The 18,061-nt window shown below is 41.2% G+C and overlaps 2 protein-coding genes across 3 annotated transcripts in view; one reads left to right on the top strand and one right to left on the bottom strand.

Annotated features, from left to right (window-relative positions):
- The first annotated feature begins 5,179 nt into the window (after nucleotides 1-5,179).
- Nucleotides 5,180-18,061, top strand: part of MBP (myelin basic protein) — a 110,892-nt gene continuing 98,010 nt past the window's right edge. Inside the window, exon 1 of one of the 2 annotated variants that reach the window (XM_061448935.1) lies at nucleotides 5,180-5,392. The gene's annotated coding sequence lies outside the window, so the exon portion shown is untranslated. The remainder of the gene's footprint in view (nucleotides 5,393-18,061) is intronic. The other variant, XM_061448934.1, reaches the window with a different exon arrangement.
- LOC133266675 (basic proline-rich protein-like) lies at nucleotides 5,409-5,993 on the bottom strand. Its single transcript, XM_061448139.1, has one exon. It carries the CDS (start codon nucleotides 5,991-5,993, stop codon nucleotides 5,409-5,411), a length of 585 nt encoding a protein of 194 aa, XP_061304123.1.

Here is an 18,061-nt window from a genome sequence, read left to right as displayed (position 1 = left end):
AAGTCCTTCTCCGCAGGGCTGCTCTGAATCTCTTCTCTGCCCAACCTGTAGCTGTGCCTGGGATTGCTCCAACCCTTGTGTAGGACCTTGCACTTGACATGGTTAAACCTCATGAGGTTGGCATCAGCCCACCTCACAAGCGTGCCAAGGTCCCTCTGCATGGCATTCCTTCCCTCCAGCATTATCAACCGAACCACACAGCTTGGTGTCATCGGCAAACTTGCTGAGGGCGCACTCAATCCCACTGTCCATGTCAGCGACGAAGATGTTAAACAAGACCGGTCTCAGCACCAACCCCTGACGGACACCACTCGTTACTGGTCTCCAGCTGGACATTGAGCCATTGACCACAACTCTGCGTGTGCGACCATCCAGCCAGCTCTTTATCCACTGAGTGGTCCATCCATCAAATTGATGTCTCTCCAATTTAGAGACAAGGATGTTGTGTGGGACAGTGTTGAACGCTTTGCACAAGTCCAGGTAGATGACATCAACTGCTCTACCCCTGTCCATCAGTTCCGTAGCTCCATCATAGAAGGCCACCAAATTGGTCAGGCACTTTGATTTGTATAAGTAAGTGAAGAGGTATTTATATACAGGCTTGTTTTCCATTCGTTCACTTGAAAATTAACCACACAGATTGACCATCTTTCTCTACTGGTTAAGTGCTAGTGAAAACCAGAAACATGGTAATGTGCTTAATAGCATTTAAACACATCAAATATTTTTTACTAACTGTTCCATCAGCTGGAATGTTCATGTTAAAAGAAACACAAGAGTAAAACCTCCTTTTATTATAGGGCTTTTCTAACCGATACTGCAGCAATACATGAGATCTATTTGAATTATCCTGTGAGATGATCAGTTTTACAGAAAAAAGGGTAGTCAGAGGCAACAATTAGACAGAGACAAAAAACTACAAAATGGAGAAAACAAGTTTGAAATTTTGCTATGTTCATCTTCACAGTCCTGTGCTACTATAACAATTTTTTGATCTTTTTCAGCAAACAGGATACTGGTGGTGTCATAAAAATCATAGAATCATAGAATGGTTTGGGTTGACCAGGTTGCTCAAAGCCCCATCCAACCTGGCCTTGAACACTGCCAGGGATGGAGCAACAACAGCTTCTCTGGGCAACCTGTGCCAGTGCCTCACCACTCTCACAGGGAAGAACTGTTTCATAATTAATTATCTTAATATTAACTATTTTATTTATTTATGATAAAAGAGTATCTTCAAAAATAACATTAATTTCACGAAAAATCATTTAGAATTTGAAGATAAAATATTTAGGGAAACAATTCAGAACAAAAATTCCTATTTTATCATTGTTTTTTTCTGCTCTAAAAAGTAATATCACTCAAATCTTTAAATGGTGGTATTTCTGTAAATGGCTACCTTCTCATTCAGACAAGGATATAACAAGGGCTGTCAATATCTGTTAAACTGTCATTCACTCAACTGCTGTCTTCATCCAGTAGGGAATACTCATTGACCATGAGAAAGATTTTCTTTCCAATGCATATTTACGGTGAGGTCATCTGCCTAAATACCCATGGTTGGTAAGAAACTATGAGTTATGGCAAGATTTCTGAAGAGGGTCTGTCCCCTTGTCTGCAGAACCCTCCTCAGTTCTCACGGTTCATTTAGAAAACAAAAATGTAATTTTTTGAAGACCCAAAAGCTTCAGAAACAGTGGCTTTTTCATTGCTCCTTTCACGGGTATTTGCTGAAGAAGGACATATTTTGAACCATTTTTCTAAGGTCTTCCTAAGCTTAGCCACCATGACCATACAGAAAATTCTCAGCAACCAACTCTAACTTTGGGGTTAGTCAATTATTAACACATAGCTCCCAGTTTGTTTCTAGATCTCAGCATCTGTTGATAATTGTGTTCTGTTTGCCTGCATAAACAGTCTGAGATTACTCAAACAAGAATGTGCTGAGATGATGCTCTTGTATCAAAGTCTTCTCATGAAAAAAAAAGGTATCAAGAACTTGTTCGGATTCTCCTTATAAAAGTACGGTAAGCATTGTCTTGTTATTTTCAACTACTCATATATATCCAAAGGGTTTATGAAATACACATCATAAAAGGTTTTATGAAATACAGCAACCTCATAAACCTTTATAATTAAGACAATTCTAAGACTTAAATGAAAGTGTTATCATCTGGAGTTCACTGAAGGTCCATTCATGAAAAAAATCAAATGAGTTCATAATTGGGTCTAGACTGTTCCCTCTGCATATAGGGCTTGGTATCATTAACTTTGCATCAGCAATCACCACTGTCTCAATGATGGTTCCTTATTACCGCAATTTGCCATTTACCATTTTCAGTTCTTGAAAGTGGCTAGCTGTTCTTTCCTCTTAATTCAATAGCATCCTGTGAATTTTAATGAAATCCTTCTTTGAGTTTATATGACATTGGTCTGGTTATCCATTATGCAGCTTTCATACCCAAACTACAGTTTCCCTAATAAGTCTAACCTATTGGCCAAGGAGGTCAATTGTTTCTCATTAATAATAATAAATGGCCAATTCTAGTACAAAAGTGCATACGAAATAGCATGCAAATTCTCTTTTCTGTTATCCCATTCTCTGACTTGCACTCAAACAACGTTTTGCTGGACACTTAATTGTAAAAAAATACCAAGATTAATTTCCCTGTGTCACTTGTTTTCATAGTGTCCTTTATTCAGGTAGAGCTCTTTACAGTGGCCCAAAAGAGCTGGGGTCAAACTGTGTGTGTGGAGCATTTTAAAAAGAAGATGACATATTTCCTTTCTCCATGCAACAGGAAGCAGAAGAAGAAACGATACTGGCTTGCAAGATTCAGACACACTGCCGTTGAACATACACACCTGCCTTCTCTGTGCAGGGTTTCCAGGAGCTGGCATTCATTAGTAGCAGAATTATAAGGGACAAACCAGAATGTTAATGTTTCTAGCTACCAGTGCTGTCCAGTGATTCTAGCATTTTTACAGAAGTTTAATGAGTATATGTAAATAAGCACACTGACATCTGCCTATATATAAAAATCCTGGAGCAATGAGGGAAGCTCCAAACTGATGCAGCTATGCCATTTAACACTGCTGTATAAATGCGGTATTTTTTCAATCTTTTTTCCACAGACCGTATGACAATCCACATCCTGCAGTTATGTCTTTTCCTCACACCTTTATACACCTTTAAGCCTCAACAGAGTAACAGCGCCGAATTGCATGCAGACACAAATACACACAGGTATTTATGTGCATATATATTAAAATGCATTATTTCTGTATGCACATCTGTATGCAAAGGTATGTTCACGCGTAAATACAGAACCCAATACGTGCAGGATCATTTTTCTAGCTCAAAGGTACATGTAATACGAAAGTATGCAAGACTGAAGTTCTAGACTCCACTGTGATTTATGCATCTGCTTTCTGAGAGTGCAGTCAGTGAGAGAATTTGGATCTAATTTTCCCTGAGATTTTATGCAAAAAAGACAGAGATGACCACCTGCAGACTGAAACTGACTGTTGTCTTTTAAAGTTGACAAGCGTTGGCTTTTTACTATGCTTTTTAACAAAGTTACCATTTAAAAGTAAAGCTACCCATAAAGGTTAGCTATCACACTCATTTAAAATGCTCCTCAAGTTTCCAAGGGAAGAAAGCAGTAACTTTTTGCCAATGAAGGAGGGTGAGGAAAGAGAGTGATTCTAAGCAGTATTTTCTGTATTATTAATATAAAATTCCTAGACTTTGGATTGTTCATAATGGTTGTATTTCATCTATTCCTTTCCTCTGGAATCCTTCCTTCCTTCTGTGACCTTTTGTAACTGACACTCCAGTGGTTTATCTGCAGGCTTTAGTATACTGTATGGTAGTCTTCAGACTTGTCATAGAGACCAACACTGCAAACTTCTCACTTTCCACTGTAAGGAACTACTGGAAGGATGTTCCTTTCATACAATGGAAATATTCATTCTAATAACTCTTTATCCGTAAGACACCAGAATTCATAATCTGACCCAAAATATTTTTTCTAAAACCTCCTCCATCTTCAAAGATGAACAGCAACCCAAATAAGATTTACATATTGAGGAATTAGTGGGTAACTGACTTAAGAACTCTCCATCTGTTGAATTTTAAACATGATGCACTTGAGAAAGTGCAATAAATAAATACACTAATTGCCAATGAACCTCCCAAATAAAGTGACTTCTTAAAAAAAGCAACTGTAAATAAATTCACTTCCTACATTTTTGTTTTCACACAAAATGGAAACAAATATTATTCTACCAAAACATTCATAAAAGTGGACTGCCCTGCAAATGAAGGAGACTATGAGACACTGCACAGGTTGCCCAGAGAAGTTGCGGATCTCCCACCCCTGCAAGTGTTCAAGGCCAGGTTTGATGGTGCTTTGAGCAACGTGGTCTAGTGGCACGTGTCCCTGCCCAAGGCAGGGAGTTGGAACTAGATGAACTTTACGGTCCCTTTCAACCCTAACCTTTCCCTCTGAACTCCAAACAGCCCACCCTCACAGCTCATGCTGTGAAGGCTTCATCCCACAGAGGTGGTCGAAGCTTGCCTGCCCTCACGCTCCAGCCTCACCGAGTCACGTAGCTTCCGGAAGCCCCATCTAATTGGAGTGCCATTGCCGTTGAACCGATGAGTTGTTCCCGGTGATTCGGACAGGGCAGAGCACAAAGTGCCCCGCTCGCTGTTGCGGCCGCATGACTTTGAATCTAAACTTGCAGGTAGCTTTGGTTCCTCCCCTCCCGGACTCAGGTTTACTAAAGCTCCACTAGGCCGAACCAGGGGGACAAGTTACCGGCCCGCAGCGGGGAGGCCCGGGAGGGCGTCGAGCAGCTTGGCGGGCACGGCAGGCACGTTGCCTGCACTCGCCTCGCTGTAGCGAACTCAGCTCCTAGTGGGGCAATCCCCCCCAGCCTCTTCACCTGGCGGGACAGCGGTGCCCGCCCCGCGCATGATAATGGGCTCCCGTTCCCACCTCGCCCCGGGTGGGGTCCCGTCCTGCTCGCCGCTTCTTCCTGGTTGCGGCCGGAGCCGCTAGGGAGCACCTCCCGCACAGGTACCGGAGGCCAGCGCCGCGAGGTAGCCGCCGTACTTTGAAGGGGAGGGTCGGGGGCAGGCAGAAGAAAGAGAACAAACCGCAGAGCGCCGGCACCGAGCGGGGGAAGCGCCTCGCTCGCCGGCTGGCGGAGGAAATTCGGTTGTGTGGCTCCGGAGCGCAGTGTGGTTTCTCCCACCCTCCCGGCTCCATCCCTGCCCCTCCCGGTGGGTGGCCGGGACGGGGGGGCTTGCTGCCCTCCCGCACCTCGGTTGTCCCCGCTGCATGTGGGCCCCGGAGCGCCGCAGCCCAGGAGGACACGAGGGGTGCGTTGTGATTTGTTTATTTATTATTTTCGTTACGTGCGGCTTCGGGGCGGGGAGCGGAGAGGGGTCGGCTAGGGGGCCGGCGAGGTGCCCCCACCGCCTGCGGGGACTTTCCCGCTCCGCCGTGTTTGTTGTTGTGTTCCGGGGAGGAGGCGGTAGAGCGAGGGTTCACCCGGGGAGGGGGGGTTGAGGGGGGGGGGGGAAGCGCTTCTACTTCTCTTCTTCCTCTTCGCCGTGGGTGCCCCGCGTCTCCCCTCCTTGGCGGGGTAGCTGCAGGGGGCTCGGCGGAGGGCGGGCGGTGCTGCATGACACCTGGAGCAGGTGGCACGGGCGGGAGGGTGGCGGGAGGTAGCCCTTGGGCTCCCTCTTTCCCGCGATTCCTCTTGCGGGACAGGTACCTGCGGGCAGGCCATCGGCGGGGAGCGGAGGGGAAGGCAGGCACGGGTCTCCTCGCCGCCGCCGCGGAGGGCTGAGGGGGCCAGTGCCGCTCGTTACATAACTGGGCGAGCGTGGGGGGGATTGGTGCGCGGGTGGCACAGATCGCCGCGCCCCGGCCGGCAGCGGGAGGCCCGAAGTCGGTACCGTGGGCTTCCGGTTTCATATGGCTGTGCCCGGGGCTTCAAACAGAAACGGTCGACTTCTCCTTTTTTATCGTTTTCTTCTTCCGTTTTAACCTTACAGCGCTGGCGGGCAGCTGGGGGAGCGGGACAGGTGCTGTCCCGGCCGCCATCCCACCGACTGGTCGCCTTTCCCTTGCCCGGGCACTCGCTGGCTCTTACCAGGGGTTTTCCTTGAAGTTCCTGTGAGGGAAGTGTGAGGTGCGGCGGGAGCTGGCTGAGGCCCCCCCCGGCTCCTGTCAGCAGCCCCTGGTCCCCGGTTGGGACCACCACTTTCTCTTCTGTCACTGGCTTGGTTTGGTTTGAAGCTGCCGTACCTTTGGTGCTTGTCAGCCACCGGCTGTGCGGTTTCCGTGGAGGGTTTAGCAGTGTTTAAAGTAACTCGGTGTGCGGTGGGCTGCAGTGAAGGGGAAGGCTGCAGGTCCGGTTTCTTCGTGTGCTTCTGGGCACTTTCTGAGAATCGCTGCATAATTGGTCCTGGGAAGAAAGTAAACACGTATTTTTGTAGTTTGAAGTAGGTCAGTCATGGTGGTGTTTCCTGCGGGCATCACATTTGTCCTTCAGTGTATCAGATGCTGCGTTTGGAGTGATGTTGATTTAAAATAAATGTGAAGAAACTGTGAAATTAAAGGCTTTCTTATAGAGAAACTGAAGTTTTCCCTCTTTTCAGAGGGACCAAAATCGAGTCTCAGGTGATCAGGAGTGACAGCATGTGTATTGTACTGTTTTATTTCTGTAATACCTACTGATTAACATGCTGAGATAAATAATAAGCATAATTTTGTGTCTATGGAGTACTGCTGGTTCACAGATGCAGACAAGTTAAGATGTAGATTGTGGGATGATTGCTTGAAGGCTTGAAATAACCTGGCTGGAAGGATGATGAAGTGCTTTCTCCCTGTCAGTCAAGGTAAATAATAACAGAGTAAGAGAACAGTCTCCTTTTGTGTTAATGGTTTGGTTACTGTTGGTGGTGGAATAGGAAACAGTTCTCTAAGGTCTTTAAATGGTCTTAGAGCAGTTAGTGGTAACCGGTATGAATCTGTCAAAATGCTCAACCATCTCAGATTATATACTTTAGGTTTTTACATAGTGTCTGCCTGTATGCATTCTGAGTTACTGTAAAGAGCACCTACGAGAACATTAAAAGTGCTGTACCACGGTACACTGAAACTTCTACTGGCAGCAGCCAGGAGAAGGTGCCAGGAGATGACCATGATGGGGAAAGCTTGCAGTGGTGCTTCTCCAGAATACTCTCTCCAGGCAGCTGGGGCTCAAGGATTCCCTTGGGTACAAGTGTTGCCTTTGTGCTTGACAGATACCAAGTTTGGGGTTTATTTTTTTATTTGCTGGATTCTATATAGTAATTTTTGAAGCCATGTAGTCTCCTAGTAAGATAACAGGCCTCTGAGCAAACAGGTAACCTGATGGAGCGTTTTACAGACATTATCAATCACTAATAACATGGTTAAAAGGCAGTTTCTAAGTTTGCAAAGGCCTGTGCATAGAAGTTGCATTAATGGATATTAATTTTCCAAGCCGTGTCCATACATTAGGCTCTGCGATAATCCGTCTAAAATAAAGATAGCCACTTAGCAATTATTGTAGTGATAAATTTTGGCCCACCACAGACCCTTTATTCTATGATAGAAATTGCAGCATGTTACTCTAAAAATAGTTTTGTGGTTTTATTTGCTTAATTTTGTGCTTTCATGGAAATTTTCATGACAAAATCTTTCTTATGTTGGGCTTTATTCCTTATAGTCTGCTCCCATATGATACCAGTCAGCTAAGGCCTTAAATCCTTTTTAAAGACAAGCTTATCAGAATTCTGAAAATCATGGGCTCCAAAGATCCTGCACACACAGAGAAGGATTATGGCTGTTTTCAATGCACGGCAACAGCCAAGACTTGATATTGGTCACCCTATGAATCCATAGCATAACTGGGACATGCTTCCAGTTCTTTCCTGATCTGAGAGTTGGAGATGAGTGTGATGGATTACAAATAAAGGTACGTGGAATGGTAGTGGCAGGATGGGGCAAGAGAGCGTCCCGTCCTAGGGGAGTCCTGGTGTTCTTTTGGTGTTGCCTGGACAAACACAGAATTTTGAAAATTGATGCTTTAGTCTTAGTACTGCTGCATATGCACAAACTTCCTGTTTATTTTTTTGTGATGTTTTTACTCAGTACTTGATGTAAATTACCCATATGGTTTAAATAGCCACTTCAGCTATTTATTCCATCAAATAGGGCACATCATTAAAGTTTAGGCTCTAGTTACTTTGCTACAGGATTGTTATGACTAAAGAAACACTTGGAGTTTAAACTGTTGGAGAAGGCAGATTAAACTGAAATCTACATCTCAACTTGTCGTGTAAGTAGCAGAAGTGTTCAAAATGATCTGTGCTACCCATTTTATGTTAACCTTTTACCTGCCAAAAGGAAGTGCCGTGGAAATAGATGAGTGCTCATATATTAGAACCTGGGCAGTTCGGTTCAATTTTTTACTTACCAGAGCTGAATTGTTTTAATTTACAGGGTAATATAACAATTTTTGATAGTTCACACAGTATACTGGCTAATGTGAATGAAATCTAGCATTCTTTGACTACAGTGCTGAGAGCATAACCAGTATTTAATGCGGGAGAAGGCTGGAAAGTTTGCAGTCTAAGTCTCTGGTCTTGCATACAGCTTTAAAGTGTAAGCTCTGTCATGGATTAAAGGATAGCACGGTCTTCTGTATCATTGGTGAAGTGCCCAGTCCTGTGGTGTTTAATTACCTGAATAATTTTTCTTCTCAGGCAAGATGTCACGTTGAAGCTGTGGGCCGTGTTTTCTGTGGTGAGGAGCTTATTTAAATGAAGGGTACAAGTGATGAACAGCAATAGGTGAGGAACTTTTAGCTGCGGTTTTGAACAGAGCTGGCTCATAGTCTTTTATAAAACAGGTCTTCTCTTTTTTGTTACTTTGTTGTGTTTTTTTTCTTAAACACTATGTTGAAGATGGAAAGGGAAAAGCCATTACAGTTGTCCAGAATTGTTAGGTGCTTTCAAGAAAAAATCAGCAGGATGCTATAATTTCTGAAGAAGCCTTTTTATATATATATATATATATATATATATATATATATATATATATATATATATATATATATATATTAGCAACCAGTGGAGGAAGAATGAAAAGGATACATGCTTTAGAGCTTGGATGCTCAAATAACTTGTACAAACTGGAGTTTCAAAGACGTAAGACTAGGCTCCAGTACTTTATTTGCATATTGTTTGTGTTAACACCTGTTTTCTGGGGCACGAAGAAATTAAGCACAAACTGCTTAATTTGGACTTAATTAGATAATCAATATAAAATAAACAAGTTGGTCTCCAAGAGACCGATCCAGTTGCCAAAGGCAGCGTCTGACTTCTGTGGAGATTAGAGCTGTATTACTGTAGCCTTTGGTTGTAGTCCTGAGTCTTGCTGTGCTAATCATTCTGCAGGCAGGTTGTTCTCAGCCTGATGAGGCAACTTGCAAGTGCTGCGTTTGAGCTGAAGGAGTATGGTATGGTGATGCCTAGTAGGTCATTAATTAAAATGACACAGTTGAAATCTGGTTCTCTAGGGGTTTCATAAATGTTCTTAGTTATGTTAAGCACCATCGAATTAGCTGTGGTTGGAAAGAGTTGCATGAAACTTCATTGGTGGCTCTCCCCTAGCAGGACAATTATAGTGTCTAATCTTGCATAATCAGTGAGGTTAAATAAAGCCTGTGTCACACTCAGGTTTAGATTTTCTTTACTTAATAATTTTGTTCAAGTCACTGTGGATTTTCTGTATTTGTTTCTCTGGTTATTTTCATGTGTTAGTAGCACATGAAGAAATTACTCTCTCTTACCATCTAATCACCGTACAAATATCAAATGTAATCCTGGTTTAATCCTTTTGTCACATAGGCTTTTAGGTATAGCAGTAATAACTTTGATGTTAAGTCATATAGATGATTAACGATTTTATTGACTTTTCTGAAGTACAGATTGTACTCATGTTTTTGCCAGCTGTTTTCAGCATTTGGCTTTTGGTTGTTTTTTGTTGTGTGGTTTGTTTTTGCTTGTTTGGGGAATTTTTTTTTTTTTTGTTGTTTTTCTGGGGAGGGTGGAGGGGTTGCCTTTTTTTTGAAGAAATTTTCTTTGATGTTCAGGAGATACCACTCGTTGTCATCTCAGTTTTTTTTTTGAGAGGTTTGCATAGACTGACCCTTCTGTAAAAGCTTGGTCATCCCGGGTTAACTTTTCTGTAGTGCTTGACATACCTGATATTTCCTTTAAAGGATTCAGAAACAATTATGAATAATTTCTTGTGCCTAAAGAAATTCTAAGTAGTAGGTACTTAAACAGTTCCTGACAACATTGTTTAGATTTTAACATTCTGGGTTTCTCATATTTGGAAAAAAAAGCTTTATGCGTCTTAAATGCTCAGTTAAAAATAATTGGTTAATATAAAGTGAGATAATTCCTACGAGGCTTCTTGCATCAGTTGCAGTAACTGTGAAATCCCAGCTCTGTTGCTTGGAATAGCTGTAAATGTTGGACATGTCCCAGGAAAGCCCACGCAAAGGGCACGTGAGAGAAAACCAAGAAATAACATGGAAATTTCCAGCCATGTTTTTTTCTTCTGTCCTGAAATGATTTTGAAATAACTCAGTAGGGAAGTTAGTTTTCTAAATCTTTACTTCACTATTGCTTTTTTTTTTTTCCTCCCCAAGCTTTTGTAAGGCCTTTCAAAGGGGAGAAACAAGCAAAGCAATAGATCTGAAAAGATTGATTAAATCAGACTTTATCTTTTTTAGTAGACTATGACTGAAGGTACAATAATGATTTTTACATTAATAATTTATAAATTTCAACAGTTTTTACTCAATGTATCAGCTGTGCTAAGATTGGTTTTGCACATTGGAAGGGAAGATGGTTTTTAAATCTTACTTTTTTTTTGCTTTATTTTGTTCCAGCACTTGGAAAGTTTCTTAGTGTATAATTGCAATTCTTAATACCTAGTTTCTTAAGCTTTTGGGAAAGCTTGAACATTTGGGAATGTTTAAATTCAAGCCTTTCAAGATTAATGAAGTTAAGAACTGAGAGAATCTAGCATATGTTATGGTTTGGAAGTGAGAGGGAAAGGAAAATCAAAGCAAATGCATACCAAAATATATTCCTGAAATTAATTCAGGCATGTAATGTTTTTTTTATGTATTTACCTGGTGCATTATCTTTGGCTTTTGCTAAAGAGTTGAAATCTCTGGATTACAAGTGAAAATATGTTGGTTCTTACGCTACTTCTTACTTATGAGTCACAAAATTCAGGTAAAACAATGCAGTTGGACAGGTTATAGCTATCTTTGGAATTCAGACACTTGAAAAAAGCAGCTTAGCAGTGTGTAGTGTAGTCTTAATGTTTGCTTTTAATCCTCGACCTTCTGAAAGAGATTTTTCAAGAATACAGGACAGGGAATGTTGTTATTAAAGGTATTGATATGTTCATCACACCTGGTTGCATTTTTGAGTGTTTTCTTGATTGTGATCTTGTGAATGCATTGCAAGCCCATGAAAAATAATGGTTACGTGCAATGGATTAGGTTTGATCTTGGACTTGTGAAGTGCAACATCATCATGTTATCTCAAGGGGAATATATTTGTCCTCCAGAGATTCAGAAAACCCTGAAAGATGGTTGTTCTATAGTTGTCAGTGCCCTTCCCGTTTTTTGGAGGAGTTTTTTGTTATAAATTAGGCCATGATATCTTCTGGTTTAGAAGGCAACTGCATATTCTGGGTATCCAAAGGTGTTTCAGAGCATAGTGTGTAAGCAGTATATTTATATGTATCTGCAGTGTAGAACCTGTTTCTTCTGTTGTGTCTAGGGATCTCTTGACAGCTCTTTCTGGGCATGGTGGTGAGGCACTGGAATAGGTTGCCCAGGGAGGTTGTGACTGCTCCATCCCTGGCAGTGTTCAAGACCAGGTTGGATGAGGCCTTGGGTGATACGGTTTAGTGTGAGGTGTCCCTGCCCATGGCAGGGGGGTTGGAACTTGATGATCTTAAGGTCCTTTCCAACCCTAATTATTCTATGATTCTATGAAAGTGTGGTATGGTGGTAAGAAGCCGACCATGAGGTAGGTTCACCTTTGGGCACAAGGTATTTCACTAATAAAACTGTCACAGTAAGATTGTATTTTCCATGTATTTACATTCCTAGTTTTCCTTGATAGATTTCAGACAAACTGAAGTAAGGTAGAGTGGCTTCAGGTTGGTGATACTGGTTGGGTGCATTAAGTGGTAGAGATAGTCTTTTGCTGCCTCCTCAAATCTTCTTTCTCGCCAACCTAACAGTATCTTTTTCACCTTGCCCACTACCACTGACCAAATCTTGCTCATTCCTCAGGCTTTGTATAGGCTGCGTTAGTGTCTTGGTGAAGGTACAGCCTAGACTTTTGTTTTGTGTTTTTGGTTTGTTTTTTTTGTTTTGTTTTTTTTGTGGTTTTTGTTTTTAATGCAGCAATTCTGCAGATCCCAGTGACAGCTGCTATTGTCCTCTGTGCCTTAAAGTCTTAAAGCTGAGTGTTAGCTCACAGCTATTTTCTTCTGACTAATATATTTAATAATAGATATATTTAGAACTTCTGTTGGCTTTCCAGAGTACCCACTTCCAGGAGGAGTTCCTGGATTTCATGACAAATTCCTTGAGTAACCTAGACTCTCAGCTCGTCTCGGAAGAGATTCATCAGCTTCTGGGATCACAGTTAAATCCACAACATCTCATGGTTAATATCAAAACATTGCTTTATGATGTTGTGTAATGTGTTGTAATGCTTTTCGCTTGCCTTTCTCTGTCGTTATTTCCCAGATGTCAGCATCCCTCTTCTGATTCTAAACCGAAATCAGTCCTTCAGTTAAACTCTCTTGTCAAACCTTGTTAATTATCTGGCTGAAAAGTAGTGTGGAATATAATTTGAAAAGCTAACATAGGCAGAGTTTGCAGTGATTACAGTAAAATCATACACTTGTCCCTTTGAGTGTTAAAAAGGTACAGAAGGAGTTAGGACGCATTTGTGCATCGGTGTTTTTTTTGTGTGAAGGACAGCTGTACAACTTTTTGTCCAGAAACAACCTGTTACAGTGAAAACAATAGCAGCAAAGCTGAAGCCAAACCAAAGGAAATAACCGACCAATGTTTTCAGTAGATACACTATGTAATAAAATACTGGTAAAACAAAGCAAAGCAGTAACTATGGAGATTGACATCTCTCGAAGCTTTATCCATAAAGAATCATTATAATAGCAAGCTTTCTGACCGTTGTGTTGCATTTGTAGTGTTTTGACAGCTCACACCATTCTAGAGAGCTAAAATAGGAACAAAACCCATAATCCCCTAAAGTACTAAAATTCACTGTCAGGTTACCCATCTTAGTTTGGCTCTTTAATGAAATGGTCAGCAATTTGATTCCAGACATTTTCATCCCTCCATTGCTTAAGTTCAAAGGAAGAAAACACAATGCCTGAAAGGTTAACCAAAAGACAGTGGTGCATTCTTGTGGAAATGGTTGGCTGGTGTGCTTCATATAGTAGCAAAATTGGTGGTAGCAGAGGTAAGTAGAACCTTTTCACATTTCTTGGGTAGCCTTGGTGTTAACTCTCCTCTTGTGAGAGTGCAAAGAAAACAAAACAGTGATGTTTTATTCATAATTGTTTTTTAACTTAATATATGTGCTTAAATAATTGGGACTGACTTGAAAATAATTCCAGTTATTTTTTACTTTGGCTCTTGTTGGGCCTTTTACTCTTAGACTCTTTCCGCAAATGGTGGAATTACTGTATTGAGGGACATCTTAACTAGAAAAAGCGTGTGGCTTCTACAAATAGAAACTCCCTAGCTTGTTTTTTCATGATCTTTTGTCTGTACTATAACTTTGCCCTGACTTGTTTGTGGAAAAGAGGTAAGTATAGACCTGCACAGCTTTCATCAGTGTCGTCTGACTCAGCACTGTTCACCTGGAGGGTAGGCAGTAGTTTGGCTTTTTTGTTGTTGTTTTTCAGAAAGATACTCTTGTCAAGTGGGAAAGAACCTATAACAGCCTCACAAGGAAAAAGTGTTGAATTTTAGTAGCTGCTCTTCAACTGAAAGCAGGACTGTTGGAATTGAAAAATTCATCTTAAATTTTGGCTGACTTGTAGAGTTGTGAAATACTCTATTCTTCTCCTCCTCCTGTGGTAAAAAGGTTTGTGTGTGGTGTTTGTATGTGGTTATTTGGCCTGGATTTTTGTTTTGGGTTGGGTTTTTTTTTTTCACCCTTAATTCCAACTCCTGAATGCTACAACCTTTTCTATTCATGAAAGCCCTGTAGAAAGAAATTTGGTTCCAACTAAAGGCTGGATTGTAGCCACAAGTAATAATTCTTTGTGACCCTGGAAAGCCGGAGAAAGAAGTAATGAAAACTGGTTTGCAAACTGATGGTCCTTTTATTGTAAACGGTTTGCGGGTTTCATTTCTGAGTAATATTTTGTCTGACTATTAGGCCTTAGTGAAGCCGCAAACAGCATATAGCAACAACGGAAGTATGCTCCTTGACTTAATGGAATTACCTGGTACAGCATTGAGTAGCATTGTATTCAGAATTCTTTAACTGCATTAGGGACTGCTGTATTAGCCATGAAGTGTATGCTGTACCTGTAGTCTCTTCCTAATTATAATTAGCTTTTGGTTTTGGTGGCTTCCACCCTCACAGCTGCAGTGCTAAAAAGTCAATTAGGATTAATTGTGGTTAAGGTTGTTCAGTTTTCCTGGCTCAGTAAGTCAACTAACTTTGTAGAGGCTTTTGAAGGACATGTTCTGTTGGGCCCTTCTCAGTCACATGATGAAATAAATACATGCATATGCAATTCTTTTGATCCGCATAAGTGCATACAATTCAGAGAATTGTTTAGGCAGTTAGTGTACTGCATGTACATAGGTAATTTTTACAGCGTTTTTTGAGTATGCCTGAAGTTTCTCTTGTCTTCCTGGACATTGAGCCTAAATGTGCATATGTACACAATTCGAATATGTATTTGTAGACTCATTAATGTTGGAAGAGACTCTAAGGTCTCCAGTCCATCCTTCTGCCCAAAGCAGTGTCATGACTCATTAGATCAGAACAAGCAGCATAGGGCTTTGTTTAGTTGTGTCTTTAAAAGCTCCAAGGACAGGGATTCCACTATGTTTCAGGGCACCTGTTCCGATGCTTGACTACCCTCATATGATTTTTTTCCCCATATCTAATAAAAATTTGTAGCTTCCCTGGTTTCTGTTGACTTGTTCTGCCCCCATGCACCTTGGTAAAAAGCCTGGCTGCACTTTTTTAGTAATTTACTAATATTGGAAATTTGCTGTTGGGTGCCTCAAAGCTTTTTCCAGGCTGAACAACCCCAGTGTCTTCAGCCTCTCCTCGCAGGGCAGGTGCTCCAGCCGTCAGGTGTCTTTGTGGCTTTTCACTGAACTTGCTCCAGGTGGCTGGTGCTTCATAGTGGGGATCCAAAACTAGACTCAGTAGCCCAGATACCAGACCAGTAGATCATACATGAAGCAGAACAATTGCTTCCCTTAGTCTGCTGGCTGTGCTTCTGTTGCCCAGGATGCTGCTAGCTCCCATTGCTGCTGGGTGGGCTGCTGATTAATGTCTTGCCTACCATCTTTCAGGGCTCCCAGGTTGTTTTCAGCAGAGCTATTCACCAGTTGGCGTTCAGGCTGTGCTCTCATGATGTTTCTGTCAGCCATATTTAAGTCATTCTGAATGGCAACCTTACCTTTCAGTCTATCAGCTGCACCCCGAAGCCTGGTGTTGTTTGCAGGCTTACTGAATGTACTGTACGCTCTGCCAGGTTGCTGTTAAAGAGATTAAATGGGATGCGGTCCCTAACCTAGCCGCTTGTAACCAGGTTATGGGCAGATTATGAACCATTAACAGCTACTGTTCAAGCCTAGATAGAGACAAAGTTTTTGTTATCTAGATTGTAACTTACATTAGGTGCAAAGATCTGTGGGAGACATTGTTGAGACTTGCTAAAATTCAGGTAGGTGATACCACTGATCTCTTTTCATCCACAAATCCCATCATTTTATGAGAGGGAGCAATCACATTGATCATGCATGATTTAGCCTTGATAAATCCATGCTGGGGATTCCAAATCACCAGCTTCTCCTTCATGTGCCCTGAAATGACATTCAGGTGGGCATATGTCTGAACATACTGTGGGAGTAGATAGACTAACAAACAATGAAAGTAGGTAAGACTGTGAGGCTTTCTTCCCCAGTGATCCCTCAGATGTGGCAACTTGTGCATAATCTCTTTCCTGCTCTTCTCTAGATGCCCAGTTGTTGCCCATCTGTAGGTGATTAAGTACATGTTGGTCACAGAATGGAGCACCTGGATCTTGGGAATGTGGTCATGAATGAGTTGGGACCTCATGTGACCTTGAGGAACAGGCTTCTTAGGAATGTGATGCTGCTCCTAGAGTGATTCTGGCTTCCTGAGCAGTTTGCAAGAAAGGAAGGTGGCAGCAAAAGTGACAGTATCTTTAATAATTATATTGGTTTGATAATTGTATTGGTGATCTGCTTGTAGCCATTGGGCTTTTTTTTCTCTTTTGTGTTGATTTCTGGCCATAATTTTGATATTAGCTTGATAATAATAAGAAATGTATCTGCAGGTGCCAATGAGAGGGTATGTCAAAAAACTTCATTTGCATCCTTATATGCATTTAAAGCTTTTTTATTTTGGTGGTTGGTTGTGATGTGGGTGGGGTTTCTTGTGTGTTTGGGGAGAGAAGGGAGTTTGTTGTTAAAACTTTTCCAGTCATGTGGTGTCTTTTTTTCTTCTAACCACCACTGATATTCCCTTATTACTCATAATTTTTGGAAGACATCATCAACCCTCAAATGCAGTAAGACCCACAGTAAAACTGAGACTTGCTTGATTTGCATGTGATAAGAAGCAGATAAATTTAACCTGAGCACCAAGTTCACAATGAGTTAGTGGAGAATTTAGTGTTTCTTGGGTCTTCTAATTTGCGCTCTATGCCTTACTGGTACAGATGTTTAAGTTTCCGACTTTTTCTGTTACTGACGAACAATGAGTATTCTGTGTAGTCCATCATGTATCAAAATAATTTTGTCATGTGATGATAGTTGTCCTTAGTTTCTTGTACAGAACTAATACATTATGGTTTAGGTATTAATTTTTATTCATTGCATAATTATTTAGGATCTGAAAAACCTCTTGGGAGTAAGGTTGTAAATATGTTTAACGAAACATTTATCCAGGACCAGTAGCAGAACTAATTGTAAGAGTTACATTTTCCAGTTTAGAAATGTTCTAGTAACAATCCTCTCTGCAGTGAATGAATCAGAAATACAGCTTTCATAATGTTTTGAATGGCATGTGTAATTAACTCACGATTTTAATGCTTTCAATAGTGTTTAATTGCAGTAAGACTTTAATACATTAGCTTGCAAGTCATTCTCAGTATTTTAACTCAATCTTACGTGTACCCCAAAATGATATTGACGATTTTTTTTTTTTTATTTGAGACTGAAAAATGCATTCAGGGGAAAAGTCAGATGCTAGAAGGTAAATAGTACCTGCATAGTAAGTTTAAGATGCATAAGTTCTTTTATATTTAATGTCAATGTCTTACATTTTGGGAATCTGTTTTTATGCTTTAATTATTTGTGAAATGTAAAATCACATTTCCCTTCAGTTCAGTAGATTGATGCCTGCAAATAAGAGAGTAACATGCAGATATAACATTGGTAGAATATTACATTTGAAGGTGACCAAATGATTAAAGGTATTTCACAATCAGCCAGCTCTGTACTTTAACCTGGGAGCAAAATCCACAGCTTTGGAAAGAGAGCAATTAAATAATTTCATAATGAGGCTTGCATTACAGTAATGATAATGGCACATGCAAGCATGAAAGCTGCTTTTGCAGTGTCTTCCTAATGGAAAACAATGTGATTGTCTTCAGTG

Source organism: Pezoporus flaviventris, unplaced genomic scaffold (assembly GCF_033815535.1).
Source record: "Pezoporus flaviventris isolate CSIRO_AGI_PZ_B2104156 unplaced genomic scaffold, CSIRO_AGI_Pfla_v1 ptg000007l, whole genome shotgun sequence".
NCBI classification, from domain to species: domain Eukaryota; kingdom Metazoa; phylum Chordata; class Aves; order Psittaciformes; family Psittacidae; genus Pezoporus; species Pezoporus flaviventris.
This window is presented reverse-complemented; position numbering and strand designations above follow the sequence as displayed.

Bases quoted from the DNA above. Each gene is read 5' to 3' on its own strand.
- LOC133266675 (XM_061448139.1), bottom strand. From the start codon at position 5,993: ATGAAACCGGAAGCCCACGGTACCGACTTCGGGCCTCCCGCTGCCGGC.